The 24,205-nt window shown below is 41.7% G+C and overlaps 3 protein-coding genes and 2 long non-coding RNA genes across 15 annotated transcripts in view; 3 read left to right on the forward strand and 2 right to left on the reverse strand.

The window, feature by feature from the left end:
• Positions 1-2,053: 2,053 nt before the first annotated feature.
• On the reverse strand, positions 2,054-8,172 carry LOC146505191 (filamin-A-like). 7 transcript variants are annotated; one of them, XM_085182273.1, is made up of 7 exons: positions 5,897-8,161; positions 5,723-5,776; positions 4,857-4,980; positions 4,051-4,194; positions 3,845-3,947; positions 3,715-3,810; positions 2,977-3,514 (listed from the first exon to the last, which is right to left on the reverse strand). In XM_085182273.1, exons 4-7 carry the CDS (start codon positions 4,093-4,095, stop codon positions 3,348-3,350), a joined length of 411 nt encoding a protein of 136 aa, XP_085038399.1. In that variant the 5' UTR covers positions 4,096-4,194; positions 4,857-4,980; positions 5,723-5,776; positions 5,897-8,161; the 3' UTR covers positions 2,977-3,347. The 7 variants fall into 7 exon arrangements, 2 of the variants coding, with proteins under 2 accessions (XP_085038399.1, XP_085038400.1); XM_085182274.1 differs by having other exon boundaries at positions 4,051-4,980; positions 5,897-8,162; XR_014877500.1 differs by adding an exon at positions 2,054-2,210 and having other exon boundaries at positions 3,329-4,980; positions 5,897-8,172.
• On the forward strand, positions 2,098-2,859 carry LOC146505192 (uncharacterized). Its single transcript, XR_014877505.1, has 2 exons — positions 2,098-2,213; positions 2,637-2,859. It is a non-coding gene; the product is annotated as an uncharacterized LOC146505192 (long non-coding RNA).
• A 33-nt stretch (positions 8,173-8,205) lies between the features above and the next one.
• On the forward strand, positions 8,206-14,114 carry nsmce4a (NSE4A component of SMC5/6 complex). Of its 3 annotated transcripts, none has more exons than XM_085182269.1 (11): positions 8,206-8,338; positions 8,949-9,200; positions 9,305-9,385; positions 9,472-9,602; positions 10,304-10,449; positions 11,798-11,897; positions 13,150-13,240; positions 13,332-13,426; positions 13,512-13,560; positions 13,658-13,743; positions 13,855-14,114. In XM_085182269.1, exons 1-11 carry the CDS (start codon positions 8,221-8,223, stop codon positions 13,918-13,920), a joined length of 1,215 nt encoding a protein of 404 aa, XP_085038395.1. In that variant the 5' UTR covers positions 8,206-8,220; the 3' UTR covers positions 13,921-14,114. The 3 variants fall into 3 exon arrangements, with proteins under 3 accessions (XP_085038395.1, XP_085038396.1, XP_085038397.1); XM_085182270.1 differs by having other exon boundaries at positions 8,228-8,338; positions 8,974-9,200; XM_085182271.1 differs by lacking the exon at positions 8,206-8,338 and adding an exon at positions 8,375-8,884 and having other exon boundaries at positions 8,974-9,200.
• Positions 14,115-15,807: 1,693 nt separating this feature from the next.
• tacc2 (transforming, acidic coiled-coil containing protein 2) overlaps positions 15,808-24,205 on the forward strand; it is a 47,543-nt gene continuing 39,145 nt past the window's right edge. The window contains exons 1-2 of one of the 3 annotated variants that reach the window (XM_085182265.1): positions 15,808-16,265; positions 23,440-23,684. In XM_085182265.1, coding sequence (XP_085038391.1) covers positions 16,155-16,265; positions 23,440-23,684 — 356 coding nt within the window. In that variant the 5' untranslated portion in view covers positions 15,808-16,154. The remainder of the gene's footprint in view (positions 16,266-23,439; positions 23,685-24,205) is intronic. The other 2 variants (XM_085182266.1, XM_085182268.1) reach the window with 2 other exon arrangements.
• On the reverse strand, positions 19,684-23,508 carry LOC146505195 (uncharacterized). The gene is made up of 2 exons (XR_014877506.1): positions 23,416-23,508; positions 19,684-21,882 (listed from the first exon to the last, which is right to left on the reverse strand). It is a non-coding gene; the product is annotated as an uncharacterized LOC146505195 (long non-coding RNA).

Below are 24,205 nucleotides of genomic sequence, written 5' to 3' on the forward strand. Positions count from 1 at the left end.
TCTCTTAGCCCGTCATGTGGCGACATGTGGCGGGCTAGCAGGTTAGTAACATACAGGCCCGGGTTCGAGCCCTGGGTTCACCTGGCTCTGTATGTTCCCCTGCTAGGGGGAGGTCCAGGCAGGTGATCTTGGAGTGAAAATTCTAAGGGATGAACCTTGTTCAGCCTGGGCTTCCCCTGACTTTTTTGTTTTGTTTCTTTTTTTTCTTTTACCTGCCAGAAACAAACAGACCTCCTTGTTGTCATGGCTACCAAGGACCACTCTTCTTGTGCCAACAAGTCATTGCCTCACAAAACATTATTTCCTATGTTTCCCTGTTTTTTTTTTTTTTTAATCTCTTGTGTTTTAGACAACAAAAATAAAAGAAAAAGATCTACTGTCACGGACCCGGCTCTGGGGACTCGGGGTCCGTGGGCAGTGGGGACTAGGATTATTGTTGTTATTGTTGTTATCATTATCGTTATCATTATTATTTGGTGTGTTGTCTGCACTGCCCCTGTGCCCATCTGTATGTAGGCAGGTGGCTGTGTTGCCTGTCTTCTGGGGCCAAGTTACAGGCACCTTCAGCCCTGGGGGCGTGGCCTGACTTGAGGGCTGGCCACACCCGAAGTCCTTGCCGCACACCTGCTCCTCATCTGGGCTCGTCGGTGGAGCTATTTAGAAGAGTGATGGAGCTTCCACCGACGCTGGATTATTGAGTTTGACTCCACGTTAATGTCATTAGTACCAAGTCCAGTGAGTACATGCCCGCGGTAGTCGAGTGTCCTGACAAGTTGCTTCTTTGTTTTTTTTCTCCAGGAAGGAGCAGGGAAGACAAGAGCAGCGAGCACGGGGTGCGGGGACACACTGGAGCGAAGAGCACGGAGCACAAACTTGTGGGTGAAGACACGACACGGAAGTCAAGGGGAAAACATGGGGTTTATTCTGTGAACTATTTACACCACAGTAAATAAACGCACTGCCTTCATCACAAAGTCCTGCATCTTGGGTCCTCATTCCCCTCATCCCCACGGTCTGCCCCACAGAACGTGACATCTACAGATTCAGGCTTTTCTTTACCTGTGGTAGTCGCGTAGAATGACGTCATGACAGGCTGCTAGTAACAAAGTGCTTAAAGATTTAAAATTGGTTCTTTCCCAAGTTTTCTGTTATGTGCACACACATTCCTCGACTTAGGTGCTTTTTAGTTCTCCAATAATGGTCAGTGCAAAGTGTTTACACAAACAAAAAACAAACAAACAAAAACATTACTCAGAAAATGGTCAGGTACAAGAACTGGACTAAAAAGGAGTGGAAAAACCAGATAATGTCCAAAGAAACACTTCAGCGTGTGGCTCACGACTTTTGCACAGTACTGTAAATGTTATTAATAATGAAAGATGTCAAAATGTAGCTTTCTCATTTTTAAAAAATTCCTGTACACATTATTCTTTTCTTCTAGTGAAGGTGCCTCCTCCTTCTGACCTTAGGGTAACTAATTTCTCAGACAGTCAATGCTAATGTGCTAAGTCACATTAGCAGCAGTGTTCAGCCTAAAAAATACACAAGTTAAAAGTCATGCATTTGAGTCATGCATCCATATTATTTGTTTATTTATTAAATTATTTTTGAGACACTGTTAGTTGTTAGAAGCCAGTGTTTTAATGATAGGACATATACGACAGTAATGAGATAACCTAAGATATCCAAGATTACCACAAAAACACAAATAGAATCACAGAAAGCGTGTTTCTCTCCCGTTAGTCTTTAGGCCCAGTTACCTTTTACTTTTCTGTGGTCAGTAGCCCTTCATGTCATATTCTGTCTCTATGTGCAATATAGCATTACTAATACAATAACCTGTACGTAAATGAACTTCATTGTGTAATTGATGGCAGTTGTCAAAGTACTAGTCACTTAAAGGTTAAATTTCACATCTAAATTCTCATCTTTGAATAACTAGAACTCTGAGCTATGAAATAAATGTAGTGAGGTTAAAGTATCAAATCAAAGTATCAAATTCTCTGTTATACTTTACATTTATTTTCCCAAAACTTTAAATGAGTTCTGACTGTGTTGGGATGATAGTGTTTGTTGTCTACAGGTGCTGGTCCCTGGTGGAGAGGAGCAGGTGACGCTGGAGTCATTGCAGCCAGATACACGTTACAACATGTTGGTCACCGCTGAGTACCACAACAGAGAAGGAGGCAGCGATTCAGCTCAGGGCAAAACTGGTGAGTCAAACAAGGAAAGATGCCAAGACAGCTCAAGTGCAACTTCCAGTTAAGACCGACAGGCTTACATGCAAAAAGTGCAAATGTCCCATTACTTTACCCTTACAGGAGGACATGCATACTTTAAGGTTTCCACATATAGAAACATCAAGGTTTTTGGGCAGTATTGTTTCTCCAGCAGTACACGTACAGTCATTTTGGTCCAGAGACACAGATTCCTTTCTCTGCATAATGATGGGTTCTCTGAACAATGAGACAGCAGCCAGCACCGGTACAATGACAGTACTGCTCTTGATACTTGGTTGGAAGTTCAAAAATTACTGGGTGCACTGTGTCTGCATTTATTGTCCATGCTAGTGAGCAGATGACATTCTTTGGCTTTGTGTTTTTTGTTTGTTTTCTGGCCTTTTTCTGTCTCTCTAGACACTTTGTGGGTAAGCAGTGCGAGTGTGGTCAGGTCAGACCACTCCAGTATCTGTGTGTCATGGAGACCAGTATCTGCCGTTGATGGATATCCTATTGTAATCCGGGATGTAAAAGGTATTCTGTAATCACGTCTACAGTGATGTGAAAAGGTGTTTGTCCCCTTCCTGATTTCCTAGTGGTTTGCATATTTATCACACTTACATGTTTCAGATCATCAAACTCATTTTAATATTAGACACAGATAAGACAAGTTAATACAAAATGCAGTTTTTAAATGATGATTTCATAGATTAGGGAGAAAGATTATCCAAACCTCCCTGGTCCTGTGTAAAAACAAATTGCCCCTCTTGTTAAATCACGAGTTAACTGTGATTAACCAATTTTGGAAACCTCAGTTCAGTGTTACTAAACACACTCAGGCCTGATTAATTGCAGACTTGTGAATCAAGAAATCAGTTAAATAGAACCTGTCTGACAAAGTGAAACAGGCTAAAAGACCTCAAAAAGCAACACATCGTGTCACCAGCCATCCTCCTGGTCCTCAGTGTTAATGCCCACTTAACTGGGTCCTTCAGTGGAAAGGCTCAAGCAGATGAAGCCTAATATAACAAGACGAGACTGACAAATATTCTATTTGAATGTTTAAAAAGAAAAATATCACAGTATCTAAGCTTTCACTGAGCATATACCTGCATCAATGATGAACTCTCAAGGCTGAAAAGTCCTGGCCTCGGTCAGCCACGGTCCACTCACACGGCTCACATCACCAATCCCTGACTGCTTGATCATAGCAATTGGGCTGCTGGGAACATGACGGCCGTTCTTCTTGATGTTAACAAGGTTCTCACCAATCTCTCTGGGAACAAACGAGATTCCTAAGACAGACAAAACAGATGTTAACAACGCTTATTCTTGTGTGTGCATGCAGCCCGTTTCAGTTGCTCCTGCTTCTTTCTCCGCGCTTTAACTTTTATTACTTTCCCCCTCTGTCTTTTACTTAGGGGTTAATAAAGTATTTGGATTCTGATGAGTCTCATTGTTTAGCAAACTTCTCACTTATCAGACGGACGCTCACCAATGTGAGCGTTACGCAGCATCTTCAGCAGGCAGGGCTCCTCTGGGCCTGAGGGTGTTGTAAGAGGGGCTGTCAGCTGGCTGAGGTCAAGCTCTCCTATGTCCAGTGGAATATCTGCAGCAGAGCCCGCCTTCAGTGAAGTATGTTGGCTGGAAGGCTTTGAGGCCCGTCTTTGCCACTGCAGGGTCAGAGACCTTCACCTTGTTTGGATGACAGCCTGCTCCGACATTCATCTGTGGGCACAAACACCAAAAGTCAAGAGACTTTTCAGTGAGAAGAAAAGGCAAACCTTGCATGCCAGAGTGAAAGTGAGAGAGTGTGTGAGTGCATACTCACCCTGAATGGACTCTCAGGGATGTTAACGTCTCCCCTGGAGACCATCACAATGTGCTTCACAGGCTTACGTGGGGTGTAGGTGCAGGTGTATGTGCTGTTGCTATTATCCTTAACCTGGACATCCACAGAATTGACTTCACCATCCTGTGCAGAAGACGAGGGATTATAGTTCAATCAGATTTAACACACCGTATTTTTCGGACCATAAGGCGCACTGTTGATGAACAGGTCTGGTTTCATACTCGAGGCGCACTGGACTATAAAACGCATTAAGCGAAACAAAACAGCCAGATAAGATAAGTCAAACTTTACTCAACTCTTTCTTCTTGCTTCCTCCACTTCTGTACCATTGATTCATTGATGTTGAAATCTCTCGCAGCTGCTTTATTCTCATGTTCTACTGCGTGACTGACAGCCTTGACTTTGAAATCCGCTTCGTCAGCATGTCTCTTAACAGGTGGCATTTTGGGGTCATTATCCACACACAATACAGTAATATTATGTTGAAGCACAGTACGTATCCGCGAGGCTCCTGACTACGTAGCCGTAATGCTCCGACAATCCATCAAGCGGTGCGACTTCGTGGCTTACCAAAGTCGTACTAAAACATTTTTTGACAGATTTTTGAGCGCCGTGTATTACATAAAATCGGTTCAAGGTCAGTAAGCACAACCAGAATTCATACATAAGGCGCCCTGTCGATTTTTGAGATAATTAAAGGATTTTAAGTACGACTCATATTCTAAAAAATACGGTACATACAATATATTTAACATATTTGTGATCATATACAAAGCCAGATATACCTGGGCTATAATTTTCAGAGGAGCTTTTCCTCCTTGCTTGGCATCAACTGTGAATTCAGTGGGTTTTCCAACAGCCAGACCACTGCTCTGAAGGCCTGGACCGTACGCCTTAACCTAGAGAAAACTATTTTAAACAAACAATTAAAAAAGGAACAAGTCAAAGATCTACTATAGCCAAAAGATCATTTACAGACTATAGCGCTGTGAAAAAATATTTGCCTCCTTTCTGATTTCGTATCTTATTCCATATTTGTCACACTTACACGTTTCAGATCAATCCATTTTTAATATTAAACAAGAATGTCTAATATTAAACGGCAGTTTTCAAGGGGAAAAAGCTATCCAAACATACTTGGTCCTATATGAAAAAGTAATTGCACCGAAAACCCGATACCTTGTGTGTCACCTCTGACACCAAGAACTGAAGCAAGCGTTTGGTGCTAGAGGTCACATTTTGAGTTTGTGAAGATATGTAAGGTAGACACACGTAGTTAGCGGCAGGTGTGTTGTTGATCGGGAGGAAGCAAACAGTTTGTGACCTCTGTGCTGCTATGTTCAATCCTGGAAATAAAGAATCTGAAGGACAAGATGAGTAAGGCTGGAGTTATTGGACTGTATCAAGTTTAATAAGTTCATGCATACCAGTGACATCGCGTCACCCCCGCCAACGAACACCCCAGTGGCTTCAAGCCTAGGCTTAGCCTCTACAGGAGAGCTTTCAGCCATGAAAAGTGTGTCCATCACAAGCCCACCACCATGATCTTGAGGCAACAATCGAGGTCTTGAGGCAACAATCGTGAAAACTGATCTTAACTGAGAGTGTTGGATGTCCTCATTGTTGCAGAGCACATGGACAACATACTCACCTGGTTCTGTGGGCCAGCAGCTTGTCATCACATTCAATCCTGGTCTGAGAGAAACTTGAAGAGAAATAGAGCAACTTCAGAGAAGAAACTGAAGCTAATCAGCACATGCTTTCAGGATCCCCCTTGTACCAACATTGTCTCCAACAGCCTCCACCACAAAGTCAGCAGATTTACCAACAACGCCTCCTTCCAGTCCAGGACCCCAGGCCCTCACCTTCTGCTGGCCAGCCTCAGTGCCAATCTTAACCTCCATGGGACTAAACAGAGCATAGAATGATCAGTCACAATGGCAAGTTGGAGTATTCCAGTCATTGTACTGTTTGCATGCCCATGTGTAGCTGCGTGGAATATGTTCCAGGTGTGGTGGGGTAATACTCAAATCCATACACACCATTGCCAACTTTTACCGTTTACACAGACCCTCAAGACCCTCTGTGAACACAGCAAAATGCCTTTGCATTATTTCTTTTAATCAAATCTTATCTGATCATTTTAGGAAGAAAGAAAACACAAGCGTCCCCGGTCTGTTTATAGTAAAACCAGAAACGATAAATTAATAATTCACTTTAATCATGCATTAACAATTTGTTGGCTGCTTAAACAACATAAAAAAAAAACATAGAGTATAAATCCCTTTGAGGCAATAATAATTTTAGGTTACTTTACAAAAGGAAAAAGGAAAAAAAAAAGGTAGATTTTAAAATCCTTTGTTAATGGACATAATTCTGGGATATTGCATTTCCTCATTTCGAGCTGATTGGAGACCAGAACAGCCAATCAGATTTTTTTTGCATCCAAGTCTGTGATTGGCTGGTTTTGTGGCACAAATATAACGGTGTACAGAAAGGGTTTAGCGCGCACAGGCATTTAATCCTAATGGGCAGCTTATGTCCTATTCAGAATTCTTAAACACCTATAAATTTCCAGCCACACCCAAAGAATATGCCATTTTATTTGATGCAATACCTACGGGTATTATAATGCTTTTTAAAGGTATTCAACCTTGCATATCACCTGTTTCTTTCCCCAACCCTTTAGATTCATACATAGGAAGAATCTGTCTAACAAACCATAGTAAAAGTAATAAGAATATTCATGCTTTGTTCCAGACAGAATCTCTAACTATTCCACATGTGGTATCTTATTGGAATTTCTTTGTAAGTGACATTAACTGGAAAAGAGTATGGACAATTCCTAACAAGTATTTGGTAACGAATAAAGTGAAGGAAGTCTCATTTAAAATACTGCATAAATTTTATCCTGCTAATCATTATATGACAAAGTTCAAAAGGGACATAAATGTGAACTGTGGATTTTGTGGAAGCCATCCTGAGACTGTGCAACACCTCTTCTGGATCTGTTCATACGCTAGAACATTTTGGAAAGACTTCAGTAGATTCATTGCTGGACATCTCTATAAAGACTTTACTGTGAAATGGGGAAATGTTGTATTTTGTTTCTTTCGAAGGCAAAAAAAAGAAGATGTTTACTTTATAATAAACTTGTTAGTTATCTTAGCTAAATTTTATTTTCACAAATGCAAATACAGTAACAAAAAGCCTAATTTTAAACATTACTATAATGATGTTTTATGTTACATAAAATTGATTAGTGGATCCCTTAACAAAAAGGCTATGAAAACTATTACTATTTGTAGTAATTACAAATTATTTGAATGTTTGTAATTCTTTGTATTACACTCCCTGGCATATGTTAATTTTGTTCTGGTTGTATACATGTTCTGTATACTGTTTTGTAATAAAGTTTAATATTTAAAAAAAAAGCGTGCACAGGCAGAAATGTTGAGAGCGCAAGCAACACAATTCGAGCAAGCGCAATTAACTGAGCGACAGGGGCTGCTATTGTGTGTGTGTGTGTGTGTATGGATAATAGCAAACACTGAAATACATTTTTTGCAGCAGCAAGGAATTTTGTTCACTCAAATTTAGCTTTTCTTCGCTCAAAATAAATTTCTCCTCAAAATGCAACACTTGCACCTGCAATTTCTTTTTTACGTGTGCTCAGAATAGTGGCACAAAAATAACGCCATAGAAAGGAGGGGGCAGTGTTTGTACAAAATTCAAAGGAGGGTAGGAGAAATAAGGAGGTGGTCATATCGAGAATAGGATTTGGACATGCTGGTGTGAACACTACACTTTTCATGATAAGGAAAGATAAAACAGGGAAATGTGACAACTGTGGAGAAGACGAAACGATAGAACATGTCATCTTACACTGTCAGAAGTGCAGGTGGAGAGAAGATAACTGACCCAAAACCTCAGTAAGATAAAAATGAAACTAGATCTTATTTATTTACTGCAAAAGGACTCTAGAAGTAAAGGTTATCAGGCCTTATTCCAGTTTTTAAAAGAGGGTAAATTGTTTGGGAGGATTTTAGTTGTTGTTGGTGTCTTGTTTTTGTTTTTTTTGTTTTTTTTTTTTGGGGGGGGGGGGGGGGGGGGGGGGACGTTCACACTCCATACCAGTTGGTGGCGGTAATGCACCATTCAGTTGTTTACCAACTGTCAATAAAATATAGAAGAATAAGAAATCTAGACGTTCATGACGATTTCGCTGACACCCAATTGGCGCGCCTTGTGTCTGTTTGCCTCACAGGTACGTTGAAGCAATTATAATAAAAAACACGGGTGGATTCCTGACACTCACAACGGGCTGTGTATTTGCTTTTAACCAAGACGTTATTTGGCCGTGACAGTCAAACGTCCAACAGTTTAGCTAAGCTAAGCGGCTATTGCTTTTGCTAGCTAACGTCGGCTAACGTTGAACACCAAAGATGTACACGAGTAACGCGAGATATTTAACTTTGCAGGACTTCCGCGTTCGCGTATACAGGCTTGAGAGGGTTCTGTTTTGTTAACTGACCTGTTAAAGCTAACATGACATAGTAGTCTTTTTCAAAAAGCAACTGTATGGTAAGATTTGCTAATCCGCATTTTATATTATATTTGGGCTGGGTTTACCACGTGTAAGCACTAGCGTATGCGGATTTTTATCTTGATTTTTTTTGTGTCTTTGGCTAAACTTTGAGAAAACCGGTGTGGCTACGTTAGGTATATGTACCAATAAAACATCGAGCATCTTGACAACCGAAGCCATAAACAGACCGTTTCTGTACCCTGTCTCCAAGACTTGTTTTAGAAGGTAATAATTAGTCCTGTTCATCGATAGAAACGCGCTTTGTTTATGTTTATTTGATTTCCGTCAGCCTGCTTCCCTTTCACAAAACACAGCCGATCTAGTGCGAGAGTGAAGATGAAGAGATCCAAAGGCGGTGGTGACGAGGAAGCTCCCCGGCATAATGGCTCAGCGGGCCGAAGGAAAGCAGACCAGCAGCAAAGTGACGGGGACGAGGGTGGCAGTGACATCGGCCCAGCCGACCTGCAAGACGACGACAATGACCAGGGCCTGAGGAGAGAAATAAGGAGCAAATACAGAGACCTCATCAGCTCAGTGCAACGTGAGTGACTACAGGCCAGCAGGTTTGGGGATGGCCAAAGTTGTTGATTTGTATGTATTACAAACAAATCCTTGATGTGCTTTTCTTCTTGTTTTGTTGTTCAGAGAACAGGGAAGATATGCTGAGCCCTTCAAACAACAAACTAACAGAGGTTTTAGAGGAAGCAAACAAACTTTTTAAAGATGGTAGGTCTGATACATGTAAATGAATAACACATGCCAGCAGATCAATCCTTTAGACTTTACAGTTTTTTGGGGGGGTTTTGTGGCAGTTCGACAGGCGAGAGAAGCAGCCTTGGATGCACAGCTCCTTGTTGTGGCTACAGACCTGGGGAAGGAGAAAGCCAGCCAGCTGTTCTCCGAGGGAACCGCTTTCGATCCCACTGCTTTTGCTGAGCATCTCGTGAGTATGATTACTGTATCATGTCTGTCCTTCAGTCACCTTGCACGAGTGGTCCATACAGACCTTGCAGTTTTGTACAGTTGCAGTATTTCTGTCTGGATTTGAAACTCAAGCTGCACATGCTTTTCTTTTATCTTAAGTTATGTATAGTTTAAAAAAAGGCAAGGAGGGCAAAACAAAGCTGACAGGAGTTTGTTTAGTGGACTCATTTGATGGCCAGACACAAACCCCAGTAATCATGAATTGTTAAATATCTGTCTGTAGGGCTGTGTGATGTGATTGAAATATATCTGATGATGAAATTAAAACATCTATTGTTTCATATTGTACGCTATCATTTGTTTCGTGGTATCACAAAATACACTGTTTATGGCAATATTTTCTTCTTATTTTTGTCATCGTGTGGATGCAGGCACAGAGAATACCAGCAGAAAGAGTATGGAGAGAGTTTACGGATGAGAAGCAAAAAAATAAACCTTAGACTCAAACATTAGAACAGGCTTTTACCACCACACGGCTTGTAAGAAATACAAAGGAACGCGGTAGCTATAGCAGCTTTGTACTAGTTTTTTTCCTGCTCATTTAAGTGAGTTATACAGACACAAATGCTAATAAATGTAGGAAAATGTGTGATTTTAACACAACTTCCAAAGCATCACATACTGCAGTGGTCATGTGGTGATGTCTATGTTTCTCTACAGTTGTCTTTCATGGGTCTGAACCGACTAGAAGATGATGAAGACGAGCAGCAGAACGCCGCTAATGGCTACCTGCCACAGGACGCCTGGCACCGATTGGCCAGGAGAGCAGAGTGCTGCTTTAGGACAGCACCCTCTTTCCACTACATGTGAGTGATTTAGCAAGTCTGTTTACTAGCTGGGACTGCAGTGCCAGGGTCTTTGCCTGCCAACTAAAAATAGACTGATGTTCTGTGAAGAAGCAAATTAATAACACAGAAATTTTCTTGGGACAAGCGCACGTGGTCTTCTGCCAGTCCATACAAGTAGAATAAGTGGTTCCAGATTTGCTGCCAGCAATCAAAGCATCCTTGAACAGCTCTTTGTCGTTTCCTAAAAACCTTCCTTTCTCTTAATTCTTTTTCTCTTCCACCGTTTGCTCCTCCTGTCTCATGGAGTGCAAATAACAAGTGCTTCAGTGATGCCAGGTTGTGTCATTTGCTGTCATAGCCTGGTTATACTCAGCTTTGTACTTTTGTCTCAAATGGCAAAACAAGTTTGTTGTTTCTACCTTTAACAGGAGGAGATTTCTTGCATATTTTACAAACTATTTTGTGGTGTTGGAATTTCTTGGCTGTTGTTTACGCAGTCTGGGATTGTGTCATTGTTGTGCCTGCTGGGGAATGTAAACACATGACACTGTCCTACCACTCATATCAGGTTGCGGCACTTTTATATCGCATAAAAATTTATGCTGGTATATTATGGATGGTATGATGTGGCACCGAAATTTTACTGCAGCAGGGTAATGCTTACTCAGTCATACTCAGGCTTTTGCAGTCATGTGATGCTATTTTGTCTGCTATTTTGAGAATTTGATGCTGTACGGTGACGTGAATAAGGTCCCAGTCACACAGTCAGCAACCCCCTGGCAACCAGCAGTCGTGATGGAGAGAGATGTGTATTTCCTGACCAGCTGGTGAATGGTTGCTGCCCGTCACATGGTGAAATTGGACACAAAGAGGTCGGCTGTTCTGCTCAAATATCCTTCTTTTAATTGTTTTTCACTGGCAGATTGCTCCAGCTGCCTGTAGATTGCATGCAGGATAGCTTTTCTGTAGACACTTGCCAGCAACTCTCCGAGTGGTCATTTTTTTACTATCACAATGGAGTTAGTTGGTGAGTGTTTGCAGACAAGCTGGTGTCTTCCATGGAAACTACAAAGCAATCTGCAGGACTAAAATGATCACAAGGAGGCTTTTGGTGTGGCAACCTCTTTATGGCTGATTCAACCTACCACTCACCAATCAGTCAGGTGTCCAATATGGTGGACAACTCTCAACAATGTGAGCATAATGTCATCAACGCAACCTCACCTGTGGATTTTACATATGAGAAGTTCTAAACAGAAGGCGCATTGTCAAATTATGGCGTAAGATGGAATAACACAGTGGTTTTATGTGGATACGTTTTCTGATTTTCGTTTTTTTTGTATCTCATCCCTCTGGTTCTTTGCAGGATGGGCTCGTTCTATGCAGAACCACCTCCCCCGAAACAAAGGATAGAACGGCAAAGAAAAGCACCCAGCAAAGAAGCCAAAAGGATAATGCCTACTCAGGTAACTGAAATGACACTTCCATGGCTGCTGTTACCTACATGTAGTTTAAGATAAATGTAGTAGCCACCCGTCCCTGTTTCCATTTTCCACACATACACAAAGTTTCACCACATTATCCACCACATTGTTGGTATTTGGACCAAATGATCCCTGTGAATCTTCTTCTGTTGATTTGGAACCCCTGGAAGTTTATTTTAAAGCTATTATTAGTGATCTTGATTTAAAGTTGGACAGTGATGTTAAATTAGATGGTCAAATCAGAGCGGTGGTTAAGTCTAGTTTTCATCATTTAAGGCGATTGGCAACAGTCAATTTTTTTTCTTTCTAGGCAGCACTTTGAAACAGTGATCCATGCTTTTATTTCATCCCATCTGGATTACTGCAACTCTCTTTATGTGGGAGTCAGTGAGTCGCTACTCTTGGGCCTGCAGCTGGTTCAAAATGCGGCTGCACGAATGTTAACAGGAACTTGTAAAACAGAGCATATAACCCCTCTCCTGGCCTTACTCACTGGCTGGCCGTATATTTTAAAGTTCAACTTAAAATTCTTATGTTCATTTAAAAATCTTTTCACAATCTCTCCCCACCGTACCTCTCTGAGCTTCTTCACCCCTACACACCCTGTCCGTCTCTCAAGTCAGCTGACCAGCTGCTCCTGGAATTACTGAGATCCAGAAGGAATGTTAGGGGGACAGGGCCTTTTCTGTCGCTGCTTTAAATTATGGAATAACTTTCCCTTACATGTTAGAGAGGCCCCTTCACTGTCTGCTTTTAAAATACGTCTTTAAACGTTTTTGTTTTGGCTCTCAGCTCCAGCAAGAGAGTTTTTCTTTTAGTTATCTGACCTTTTTGATTGGTTTTTATTTCTATCTTATGTATTTTCATTATCTGACTCTACTCTGCAACAGTCCATGTCAGCTATGGTCGTTTTAAATTCCTTTATAAATAAAGATGGATGGATGTTTGCATATAACACACCGAGCATTTTAAGGAGTGAGAATAAACCTGAATAACCCATCTCCTTGTCCTGTGTAGTATGTATGAGAGCATGCATTGAATAAGTATTATTTTCCGGAGGTCATCTGTTTAAAATAAATGGCATGATTCTGTAATCTTCATCTTTCAGAGCATATCTTGACTTTTTATTATCTAATTGTATTTCTTACAAATGAAATCAACAGATTTTTAAATTTATTTTTTTAATTTTGTGGACCTATCCCACTTATTCGGTGTGTCATTAAATGTCTTTTAGCTGAAGAAAATGGAAGAGTCGCAACAAGAAGCGACAGAAAAAGAAGTGGAAAGGATTCTGGGGTACCTGAAGGGTTATTACCAAGATGATCGTGAGTTTGAAGTCGACCTCAGAGACATCGCATGGCTGTGTAAACTATTAGTTGCTCACGTGTACTTTTTTCCCCTCTCCTTCTATCACAGCAACCTCATCAATATCATATTACGAGTTCGTCATTGACCCCAGCTCCTTTTCCCGGACAGTGGAGAACATCTTCCACACTTCTTTTCTGATCAGAGTAAGGCATTTACTAAAGATTTAAAGTGAACTCCAGTGCCTCCTGGTGACCATAAGCAGGCATGACAGTTTCATTTGTGTTTCAGGATGGACTGGCAAGAATGTATCTTGATGAGGAGAAATTGCCATGTATAGGTGGGATGATGTGACACTTGTACTGTTCTGACTGGGGGATAGCATAGAAAATGCCTTGAGGTAAATAATGAAATAAAACAATGTTTTCATGTTTCAGCTCCTGTAGAGGAGGGGGAGGTGGAAGCCGGAGGTTCCACCAGCCGTAAACAGTGTATCCTCTCTATCAGCCCAAAGATATGGAAGGTTAGCAGGTTTTGGCCTGAAGTGCACATTAATAAAAAGCATGGTAGCTACAATCATGATTTTGTTTTGTGGCTGTGATATTAATTGTAAAGTTTGCTTTGTCCTTCTCAGGAGCTCATAGATGCCTTCGACATCAGAGATTCAATTATTCGGCCTCCAAACACACAGAATGACTGACAGACTACACCATCTTCCCCACTTAAAAACCTAAACATTGTTCTTAAACGTTTTACTTAATAAAATTCAAGTGACGTGTTATAGTTTTATCAGTTGAGGTCAATGTATAATAATCGTTCTATTGCACATTTGTTTATTTTTTACTGCTTTTTAAGTTTGAATAATAAAAAAGAAATAAATAAAAGTTTTTAAAATTATTTTATTGCAACTCTTGAATATTGATACACAAAAGCCTTAACATAATATGCTTCTGATAATCTGAGCTTTGACATAACACATTGGTAGAAAAAGGTTCAGCTATTTAAGCTGCAGTTTGCAGGAGAAGGCTTCTCTCTGAAAAGATCTTGGCAGCACAGCTTACATTTACAAAGTTGCTTCTGAATCATGGTTAGCAGACACATGACTTAGGTACCTTGCATTTACTCAGTTGACCTTGAACTTCAGTGTGAGGGCATCTGTACAACAGGTAAGATTTAACCAACATGGGTAATGTAACAGGACAATGATCCCAAGAAAGCAGCAAGTATGCAACAGAAAGGCTGAAAAAGAGAAGAATGGTAGTGTGGCAATGATTGAGTCAAAATCCAGACCTCAAACTGACTGAAATGCTGTGGCGAGACCTTAAAAAAAGCAGTGCAAATGCCCGCAAACCTCAATAAAGTGAAGCAACATAAAGACAAATGGGCTAAAGTTGTTCCATAACAATGTGAAAGACTGATGAAGTCACATAGACAGTGATTGCTTTAAGTTGCTGCTGACAGCAGTTCTGCTTGCGGCTAATTTATTTTTCACAGAACTGTATATCATTAGTGCAAGAATGTTTGCAGTAAGGATTGTTTTGATATTTTGTTCATATCCCATAATTTTCTATGACGGATTAGTCTGTCCATGACATAGGAGTCTTAAGTCTTGCGCGAATCAAGGGAAAGGGAAAGTCAGGTTTCTTTTTCCAGTGGTTTTCTTCATGTAAACCTACTATGAAGCATGATCACTGGAGTGCCGGTTTCTGCAGCTGGTCTGATCCCTGGACCATGTCAGAATCATTTATCTGCCTGTATTTATGATGCATGGTTGTCTCAACTGGAAATTTTGTGAGTTGCTCATTTTTAAGCAGCCAAAATGTTATCTTAGTGATATTAGACTGCAGAGTCCGTGCATACTGATGTTTTGGCCAACCTACCCTTACATATTTTTTAACCTTAGAGGTTCTATATCACTTCACGGTGTATTTATACACATACTCATGCACAAGCAGCCATTCAAAGCCCTGGCCTGGCACCGGGAACAATTTAGGCTTCAGTATGTCTTCCAAGACCAGTCTGTTTTTTGCTTGTTTGTATAATTGGATTCCTTACAGTGGAAAGTCATGCTACATTAGACACAAAACAGGCCAGACACAGTGCTTTTCTATTGATCCTCCAAGTTTGGAGAGGAGGTTTTCATCACAGAAGAGACCACTCCCTTCAGGAGAAGAATGATTCATCATAAGATAAAGGTGATCTCTCAAAACAACTTTGTAGAATCTGCCTTTATGCCTCTTTCTAAGGAGAAAAGGGACCCAAACAATGCCTGCAAAATACCTCCAGCATAACAGGGAGCAGCCACTGACCTCCTGTCTGTAGGTGTCAGGAACTCATCAGGTATAGATATATCCCTGTTACTATGCTACAAAAATGTAACAAAAAGGTTGAGTTAAACAATGAACAGCTAAAAGATAAAAGTTCTTTATTCTGTTTTGCTATTGGGTTTCTTTGTTATTCCATATTGGCTGAGTGAATATCAGTATGATCAAATTCATTTGGCTGAATGCACTGATACTATCAAACATACCCATCATGATGATGTACCAGCATCATCTTGGTTCTTTTAAAGAGACAGGCACACTTTGTGCTGCCTCCCATCTCTTCCTCTCTCCCAGCTTTTTTCCCTCCAAAGCAGCGCTTCAATCTGCTCACCCTGTGCACTGATGTAGAGCGAGGCTGCATTAAGACTGGAAAGAGTGGCTTCCTTTTTTCACTCTGATTTGATTTAGGTTGGACTCCTTATGTAATGTAGATTTTATATAACAATGGCTTGAAAATATATGTCAGAGGGACACCATGGGCAATGCAATGCAGAGCGTTTATTAGTCGTTGAGGGACACACTCACACAGACACAGAGGCGTGCACACCCTCACTCTGTAGCTCCTGCAGAGATCTTCCTGCTTTGGCAATGCTGAGTCTGACTAACAACGATGCAGTTCTGCAGAAAGGTGCTTTGCCAGCCGTGTAGTGCCAGAGTCACTTCACCAGAGGAGGACATGGAATACAAGATGGGGAGCTGCATCGGAATCCCACACGGCAAGGTAAACAGAGGAGAGGTGGAAAACTGTGGGGCTGTCAGAGAGTGGCTGCAGCATTGCATCCATGTCTGTGGGACTGAGCAGGGGATAGCATGGGAGAAGAAACATAGCAGGTTTTACTGGTCAAGTGCTGAGTCTTTACTGAGGAGAAAGCGGGGAGAGGGAAGGTGCATTCAAGTGTTGGAGGAGGGGCGATGTCAGCAGTAAAAAAGGAGCTGCGGAGACAGATCAGGGAGTAGGGAAAGGAGGAGCTGAGTATAAACGTGAGAGTGTGAGGCTGATCGTAGACGAGGAAAGATGGGAGACAGACTGACAAGAGAAGGGATTGTTTACGTCTGCAGATTCATTTAGTCCACAGCCTACAAATAAGGAAAATCTATAACAAGTGTGTTTGGTGAACAATGCGTGTACTGTTATTTATAGGGATGATGCTATCAGCACACACTGGGGCGCTTGGCTGAAAATAGCCTTTGAAGATGGCAGATAAGAGGATCCAAAAAACATTTAAAGCCTCTCTGTTGTCAAATCTGTAACTTGAGCTCCTGTTTGTTATTCTTCCCATCTGTCAGGTTGCTGTGTGAGTGTGTTGGTGTTGTCCTTACACGTCAGTCACAGGGAAATCTGTGATAGCTGAGGTGTTGGACTTAAAAGAGGACCACCAGACTGAAATCGAGGGGATCAGTAGATGTTAAGGTGTAGATATTAAGGGATGCTACAGGTGGTTTGGACACTTTAACGCCATCTGCAGCCTCTTACGTGACAAGTGAGGTCTGACATGCCGTCCTCCTCTCCATAACGTGCGTCTTTGTTTACAATCCCTCGGCCCACTGACTCCCTGAGCAGACATGGCTTCCCCAGCTCCAGTTCGGTCTCCTCCCCTCCCTCCCTTGATCCTGTCCCAACTTCTGTCCCTGTCCTGCGTCCAGTGCAAAAAATAGCAACAGAGGAACCGGGGCTCCTCAGAAGACAGGACAGAAACACTGGCCTTGAGTCTGACAGTAAACACAGGTTGGAGGGGTTTGTCAAAGCTGGGGGGCACACACTGTAGCAGAAAAAAGACTTTTGTTTGGCGTGGTGAGTAGTTTTTTGGTGAGTTGCAGCTGTGTTAAAACTTTGGATTATATTACGGTGACATTGTTAAAACCGGTTCTGAGATTAGTGTGACTGTATTCGATTAAGTGTGAGTGTTTACGGTTACTGGTGGGCATGATGGTGAATATGGGTTTAATCACAAATGTATCAACTTTATATGCACATCAATGCTTTGCAAATTTATGAGAAATTATGTGTTGTGTTGTTTAGTTTGGCGGTTTGTTTACCCGCTGATGGACAAACTCATATTTGTCTGACCAAAGACATTCATGGCACTGAGCCAAACCCGTGAACTTAAAAGATTACTCACGTTGAGTGATGGTCAGGCCGTGATGAGGTGAGAAGAGACCTGGCATCAGCCTAATCACATGATTTCCCCTCAGTGCTTTCTGGGCTGCCAAAAAGCCCCGAAACACTGCTGACACTTAAAGTGCACACGTGTCACTATAGGGGCTGAAATTACACCCCAATCACACAAATAGCAAGCAGGCGAGCAGGGCCGATAAGCTGCCACAGCACAGAATAGGTGTGATTTAATATGTGAGGATAGGATGTCCATTTTGTCTTTTATTTTAATGTAAAAATGTGAGACAAAAAATGATTTCAGGCCATGCTTTCACTGCACGGATGGACTATACGGCCTCTGCGTTCTTTTGGAAATCTAGTTTGTGTGACAAAATTGTGCATAAGACTGTAATAAATGCCAACAGCAGTGAACAGGGCAAATATCTATTTATAAAGTCTTGCATATTCAGGTCAGTGCTTTCTGACTAAACACAGAGCTACCATGCAGTCCCTGCAGTCATACAGGGAATGCATGAACGGCCTTTCCCTTTCATGGCTCAGCTGCATTACAGACAACGCAAAAGTATCCTCACGAGACAGGGAGATGATTGTGAGAGAATATTTCTGCATCTGATGTATCCTCCAATGTGCTGATGCATGGATGCTCTGATGCTGGGAGTCCGTTTGTTTCATGTCTTTTAGACATGAGGTTATACAAAGTTACTGCAGCTGGAGATTAATCTGACTAATACACATTTTTAGAACAATTAAAAAATAATTAAACTGTCCTTCTACCAACGAAGCTCCAGCTTTCCCACATTTAAGGCCACATCAGCAGACTTGAAACCTGCACTTTGGTCTTGGTGTAAGGTTCTTGCATCAGACGTCCCTAATCTCTAAAACAACACGCACTAACAATTACCCCTCACTCCACGGAAGTTTAACCTCATACCAAAGACTTTTAATCCTGTGATGCAGGAGTCTGTGACTACTGAGGGACGGCTGTTCAGACTCCAGGTCTCCTTGTTGACCACAGGGGGGTAGCTGTACGCTGATGGTGTCTCTGTTGCTAGTGTCTTACAGCCAGCTGATGTGAGAGGCTGTTGCTCTGGGCAGTTGTGGCCCTGCAGCTGGGTAAGCCATGGGGAACGAGAGCAGCACGACTAAGACATTGGTAAGGGCAAGCTTGCAGACGTTGGATAGCTAGGATCTCTACTTGCTGCTATGCACACCTTGAGCTCTTTTAACTAACACAGTCGCATGATTACTAACTTTTTGCTTTGGTGAAATTCACGGGCTTTGCTGAGGCTTGTCTAATGAGCATTTAGATAAGATAACGTGGCTTGTCTTATTTTGTGATTTACCCTCGTAAAGCTGCGATTTATCTAACGATAAAGATCAGATGTGTTATTTAATGACTCACAGCATGTGTCTTAATCTATGCCCATTGCTACACACCCTAATAATAATTCATGCCTTTATGATGTTTAGAAGGCCGTTGCGTGTCTCATTATTGCAATGTTGCTGTTCTGCACTTCTAATAACAAAGACAAACATACCAGAAAAAGGACACCTATAGAAAAACGGGAATTTAAAATGTGACTGAAGGACTTCAGAAGTGGAATTCTGGATTAACCTAATAGGATTAAATTAAACATTTGACTCATGAGCTATATGCTCCAGCACTAAGTACTCACAGACTGACTGAGCTTAACATGCTACTCCCCTTAAAAAAATAGTGGCGAGTTGTTTTCAGTGCACTCTGCATGCAACTGCTTCTATCTAATGTAAAGTTGTTCCTTTAAAAATCTCTTTGTGAACCATTTCATTCCCTCGTTACAGCCAGAAGAGGGCGCTGCAGAAAATGTTGTTCTGTTGCCACCAAAGGAAAGTCAAAATGACTCCGTGCAGGTACAATGTGTGTGTGTGCGTGCGACTGTGATAATATTAGCTTGTGTGTGGGTACGATATTTGTAGTGCTCACAGGTACGGATGGCTGTGGTTTTTGTTTTTGTTTGTTTTTGTTTCTTTTGGGGGGGGGGGGGGGGGGGGGGTATCACCAGTCAAACTTTCATCATGATCAAGTCACCATAACCATTCATGCCGTGTGAAAGGTGAAAGTTGTTTTTTTCATGGTAAAACCTTTAAAAACAGTGAACTTTCATATCAGTATGTTTAATCATGTTGTGATGACGCACTTGAACCTCATCGAAAGGTCATATTTAAAGCAGGAAGCTGCGGTCAATGCAGGAAGAAATTGTGGCGCACATTCACAAGTTTTTTTTAAACTACTCAACTATTATTGTACGATGTGCAATGAACGTTTATGCATATAAACATTATTTAACATGGTTTCAATGGAGTGTAATATTAGAAGAAAAAGACAGAGAAAAGGAAAAAAAAAGAAAAGCAAGAATATCATAGCATTTATCATTTTAAAGATTTGATGTAAAATTTAAATTTGTTCACGATCATTTGAGGCATGGTTTCATAATTCTGCTTTGCATAAGAAATGTGGCTATACACAAAATAACATTACAGCACAATTAGTCATTTTTGTTTTATAAAATCAGGCCAAATCAGATTCTTCTTGGTTGTTATTTTTATATTTTCATTATTATTAAACTCTAGTCTTATGTCAGTCAGAATTTTAAAATGAGTCTGTTGATTGAGTTTTTATTAAATTCTTGTTTTGTCTTCTGTGGAATAGTTTATCGAATAGGAGCTGTTGTTAAGTTTCTTATCTAGAATTGACATCCCTTGATTGACAGCGGGGTGAGCTGTGGCTCTAAAGGGCATACATGCCCACCTTTACGTGTAACCACAGCTTCCTAGAGCGTAACCTGATCCTCTCTTTGGGGATCACTGCAGGCCTGACTCTTGGCCCAATTCCCAGCCTTCACCTGCAGAGGCACTGTCAATGCTACCAACCACAAGACACAGCAGCAAGAGAAAGGGGGAGGAGGTGAATAGGGAAGGAAGGAAAAGAAAAGAGGGAAAGTTCTTAGACTAGGAGGAGGAGACAGAAGGAGAGCTGAGTGGAAAGAGTTTACAGTAGAGGGGGAGGAGAATGCTCAGCACTTCCACGAGGCCAGCGCAAGTCAAGTTAGTCAGTCTCAGCAGCAGCAGCAGCAGGTTTGGTAGTGTAGTGTTTCTAGAGACCACACACGCACATACACACACTGGAAGAAACAGAGGAGGCTCATGGAAATTTAAAGGGGGAGCGGCAGTGACTCTACAAAGAGGACAGGGCTGTGGAGAGGAGGAGAAGGAAGTACAGGAGAGGAGGAGCGGGAGCGTCAGCAGCATGTGTTGCAGCATGTTTGTGTTCTTGACTGCCCTCCTTCAAAACACAGAGCCCTGCAGAGCCTGCCTGCACAGTGTGAGCATAGTATAAGGGTAGCAGAGGAGCTGCACTGCACTGTAGAGTCACCTTCAGGACAGTGAAGCACACTGCTGGGTAAGTGCAAGAGAGATGAATTGAGATAAAGCTCGTAGGACGTGCAATCAAAGGTGTGTTTTATACAGGAGGGTGGATGGGGTGGATATGTTGAGTCGGTTTTGTGTGTCTGTGGGTGAAGAGGGGACCTGTTCCTTCTTCAGCATTCCTCTTTCATGTTTACAACAGTCATGTGTGAAGCATTAAGGCGTTTTTTCCAGGGCTCGAGCATTGACGTTTTGAATAGAGAGTATTTGCTGCACAGGCAGTAACAGCCAGTCAGCCTCGCAGTCTCTCACTGTTGCTTTTCGTTTAGTTTCTGTGGGTTAAATATTAACAAAAGGTGCTTTCTGCGTAGGGATTGAACAAACGAAAAGAGTAGGTTTGATTTTCCACCTTCTTGACTTTCCACATGTGACCCCCACTCATGACCTTTTAAGAAATGTTGAATGAGTGTTTGCTGTAAACTTTGGCGTGCTTTTCCTCGTCATTCTCTCATTTGAGAAAAGGTACGGGTTGTATGTTTTCTGTCTTGTGCTTGACAGGCAGGAAACAGGAAACTCGACACATGGCAACATACAGTTTTCTCATGACTGTGCTGATCCCAGTGTACATCACTTTTAAGGTGTGAAGGAAGTGTTTTAACACCTGATTATATAAGATTAATCCAGAAAATAGGAGCAGCAGGGAGATCACAGACATTCAGAGTGACACTCATACCTGCAGCAGGTCTTTTTTTTGCATCCAGTTTCTTTTAATGTTTTAGCTTCTCTTCTGCAGCCAGTTGTGTAGCTGAGTTTCTTGCTACAACAAGAAAAAAAGAGTCTAAATTAGAACATTTAAAAATAAACTAAGACGGCATGACACCATTCTTGTGCAAATGCCTTTTAAAAGCCTAGCACACAATTTTTGTGTGTGTGTTTGCGTCTTCATACAAGCACATTCTGTGCTTAATATGTCCCACAAAGGAGGCTCTTTGTGGTCACACAGGTGAGGCCAGTGACTCAGAGCCTGCAGCACAAATTTATTTGTTAATGCGTCTCCAGTTTCCACATTAAGGAAATACAGCACTAAAGCGAAGCTCGAGCGTAAGTTGGTGTTTTTCTAGTCGGTCTTGAATATATTTTTTTGTTTCTGGCTTGAAATAGTTTGCAGCATTACTGTAATCACATCATATGAGTGAAGACGCTAAAGCAAGTGTATATAAGGTAAAACTTGCTCTCGTATAAGTGCTACATTGAATTGATTTAACCTTCGTTTCTGCTTGCAATGACTGCACGCCGGCTATGAGTGATTCATAAATAATCAATGTGCTTTAATACTGAATCTCAGCAGATCCTCAAAGGATAGCATTACCACTGTGTGGCTGTATCCATACTCACACGTAAAATCAACTCACTGGCTAAAATCAGGATCTCTGTGTAAAAAAGGAAACACTAAATATAACAGGCAGGGTTGTGTTACATCTCTACATCTGGACACACGAAACAAATGAAAAGAAATAAGAAAAATAACCTCCAACTCTCCACCTCCATCCACAGACAAGAGCACCACAGCTCTATTGCATTGCAGCTTAGCTGAGTGTTGTGCACCGTGAGGCTGTTATTGTCCTCATGGTGAGTGCTGTGGCTGTGGCTATATCCTTTCCAACTGACTGTTGAACAATCAGGAAATAAAAAGCAGATGAGAGTTCAGATTATTTCATTTACTGTATTTCAGGTTGCTTGGAAAAGTGATTGGCTCAGATAAAGACACATCTGAAGCACTTAGTCGCTGAAGGTGTCATCCAAAATACCTGCTCTTGTCTGTGCTGCTTAATTACGCTTGTCACCATCCAGCAAAACTGGTTTGGCTTTAATGATTATTATTTCAACACCTTGGGAAAAAAATACATTTGTATTTCCTCAGAGGTGTTTGTGAGGTGGAAAATACTTCAGATGACAATATTTTTCAATTCATTAGTTGTTTTTTTGTCCCATTCAGAGGACATGCTCAAATGTGGGGTGTAAACAAAGCTGCAGAGATTAAACTGCAGTGAGCCGGGTTAAATGCTAGGATTTAATACTGGAAATAATCTTTTAATAGCATAAGAAAAGCAAGTTGAGAGACGTATCAGATAAGACGTCTGAGTGGAAGGACGTAGTTCAGCCAGTGTGGCCTTTACATTATAATTCAAACAGAGTTAACAGAGCAGATAACAGAGTTATCTGCTCATGTGATGTCTGGCTTTGAGCATTAATTTGTGGGTGTTCCCGTGTTTGCCCGCGACATGATCACACTTGCTTAAGTATACACGTGTGTGTATGTTGTGTGGCAGAGACTCCTCGTGTAGCTCACTGGTATCCTTCACCGTTCCTGCAGGCTGAAGCTCGAGCCGAGAGTTCGACCCAGAGGGACGACGAAGCGCTACTGACCAAGGTTTCCACCAGCCAGCACAGCCTGCTGTCTCAGCCCGTGCTGCCAGAGATCCCAGTCATCACCGGGGTGGAGGAGAGCCGAGGCACGACCGCAGACCAGGAGGACAAGGAGGAGCTTGAGTTTCCTCACGACCTGCTGCCCAGTTTAGATTTCAGCAGCGAGTTCAACATCTGGGAGTCCTCACTGGGGTGAGTGGAGGGGTTACACACACATACACACAGACTTTTACACTTCAGAAAACATAACTTCCTGGATACTTACTCCAACTCTAACCATAATCACTACTCCTCTAACCTGAAGCCCTGCACTCACCCTAAACAAAATCCTCCCCCTTAAATTGAATCCTTTATATAATTGGTGACATCTGGTGGCGTTACATAACAGATCTGCACCCAAACACAGACTGTACTTGTAACACCGCAACCATTTTGGGATGGTTCCAAGTTATGCCGATTTACAGAAGTCCTTTTAACTACTCTGACTTAAGAATTGAGGTAATGCTTTGGCAATTTGTTTTGCTTTATCACGCATAATCAGATGAGGATTATCAGGTTTGATTTGCTGCTACAAGTGGCAAAAAATCATTGAGACAGAGCTTATTCTCAGTGTTGGTGGCAGAATTGACAGTGCAAGATTAAACCTGGCAGTTTTGTTAATGTCATCATAAACATCAGTGACGATCACAAAATGAAGAAAGACTCATTCTAGA

This window comes from Neolamprologus multifasciatus, chromosome 13, assembly GCF_963576455.1.
Source record: "Neolamprologus multifasciatus chromosome 13, fNeoMul1.2, whole genome shotgun sequence".
Taxonomy (NCBI): domain Eukaryota; kingdom Metazoa; phylum Chordata; class Actinopteri; order Cichliformes; family Cichlidae; genus Neolamprologus; species Neolamprologus multifasciatus.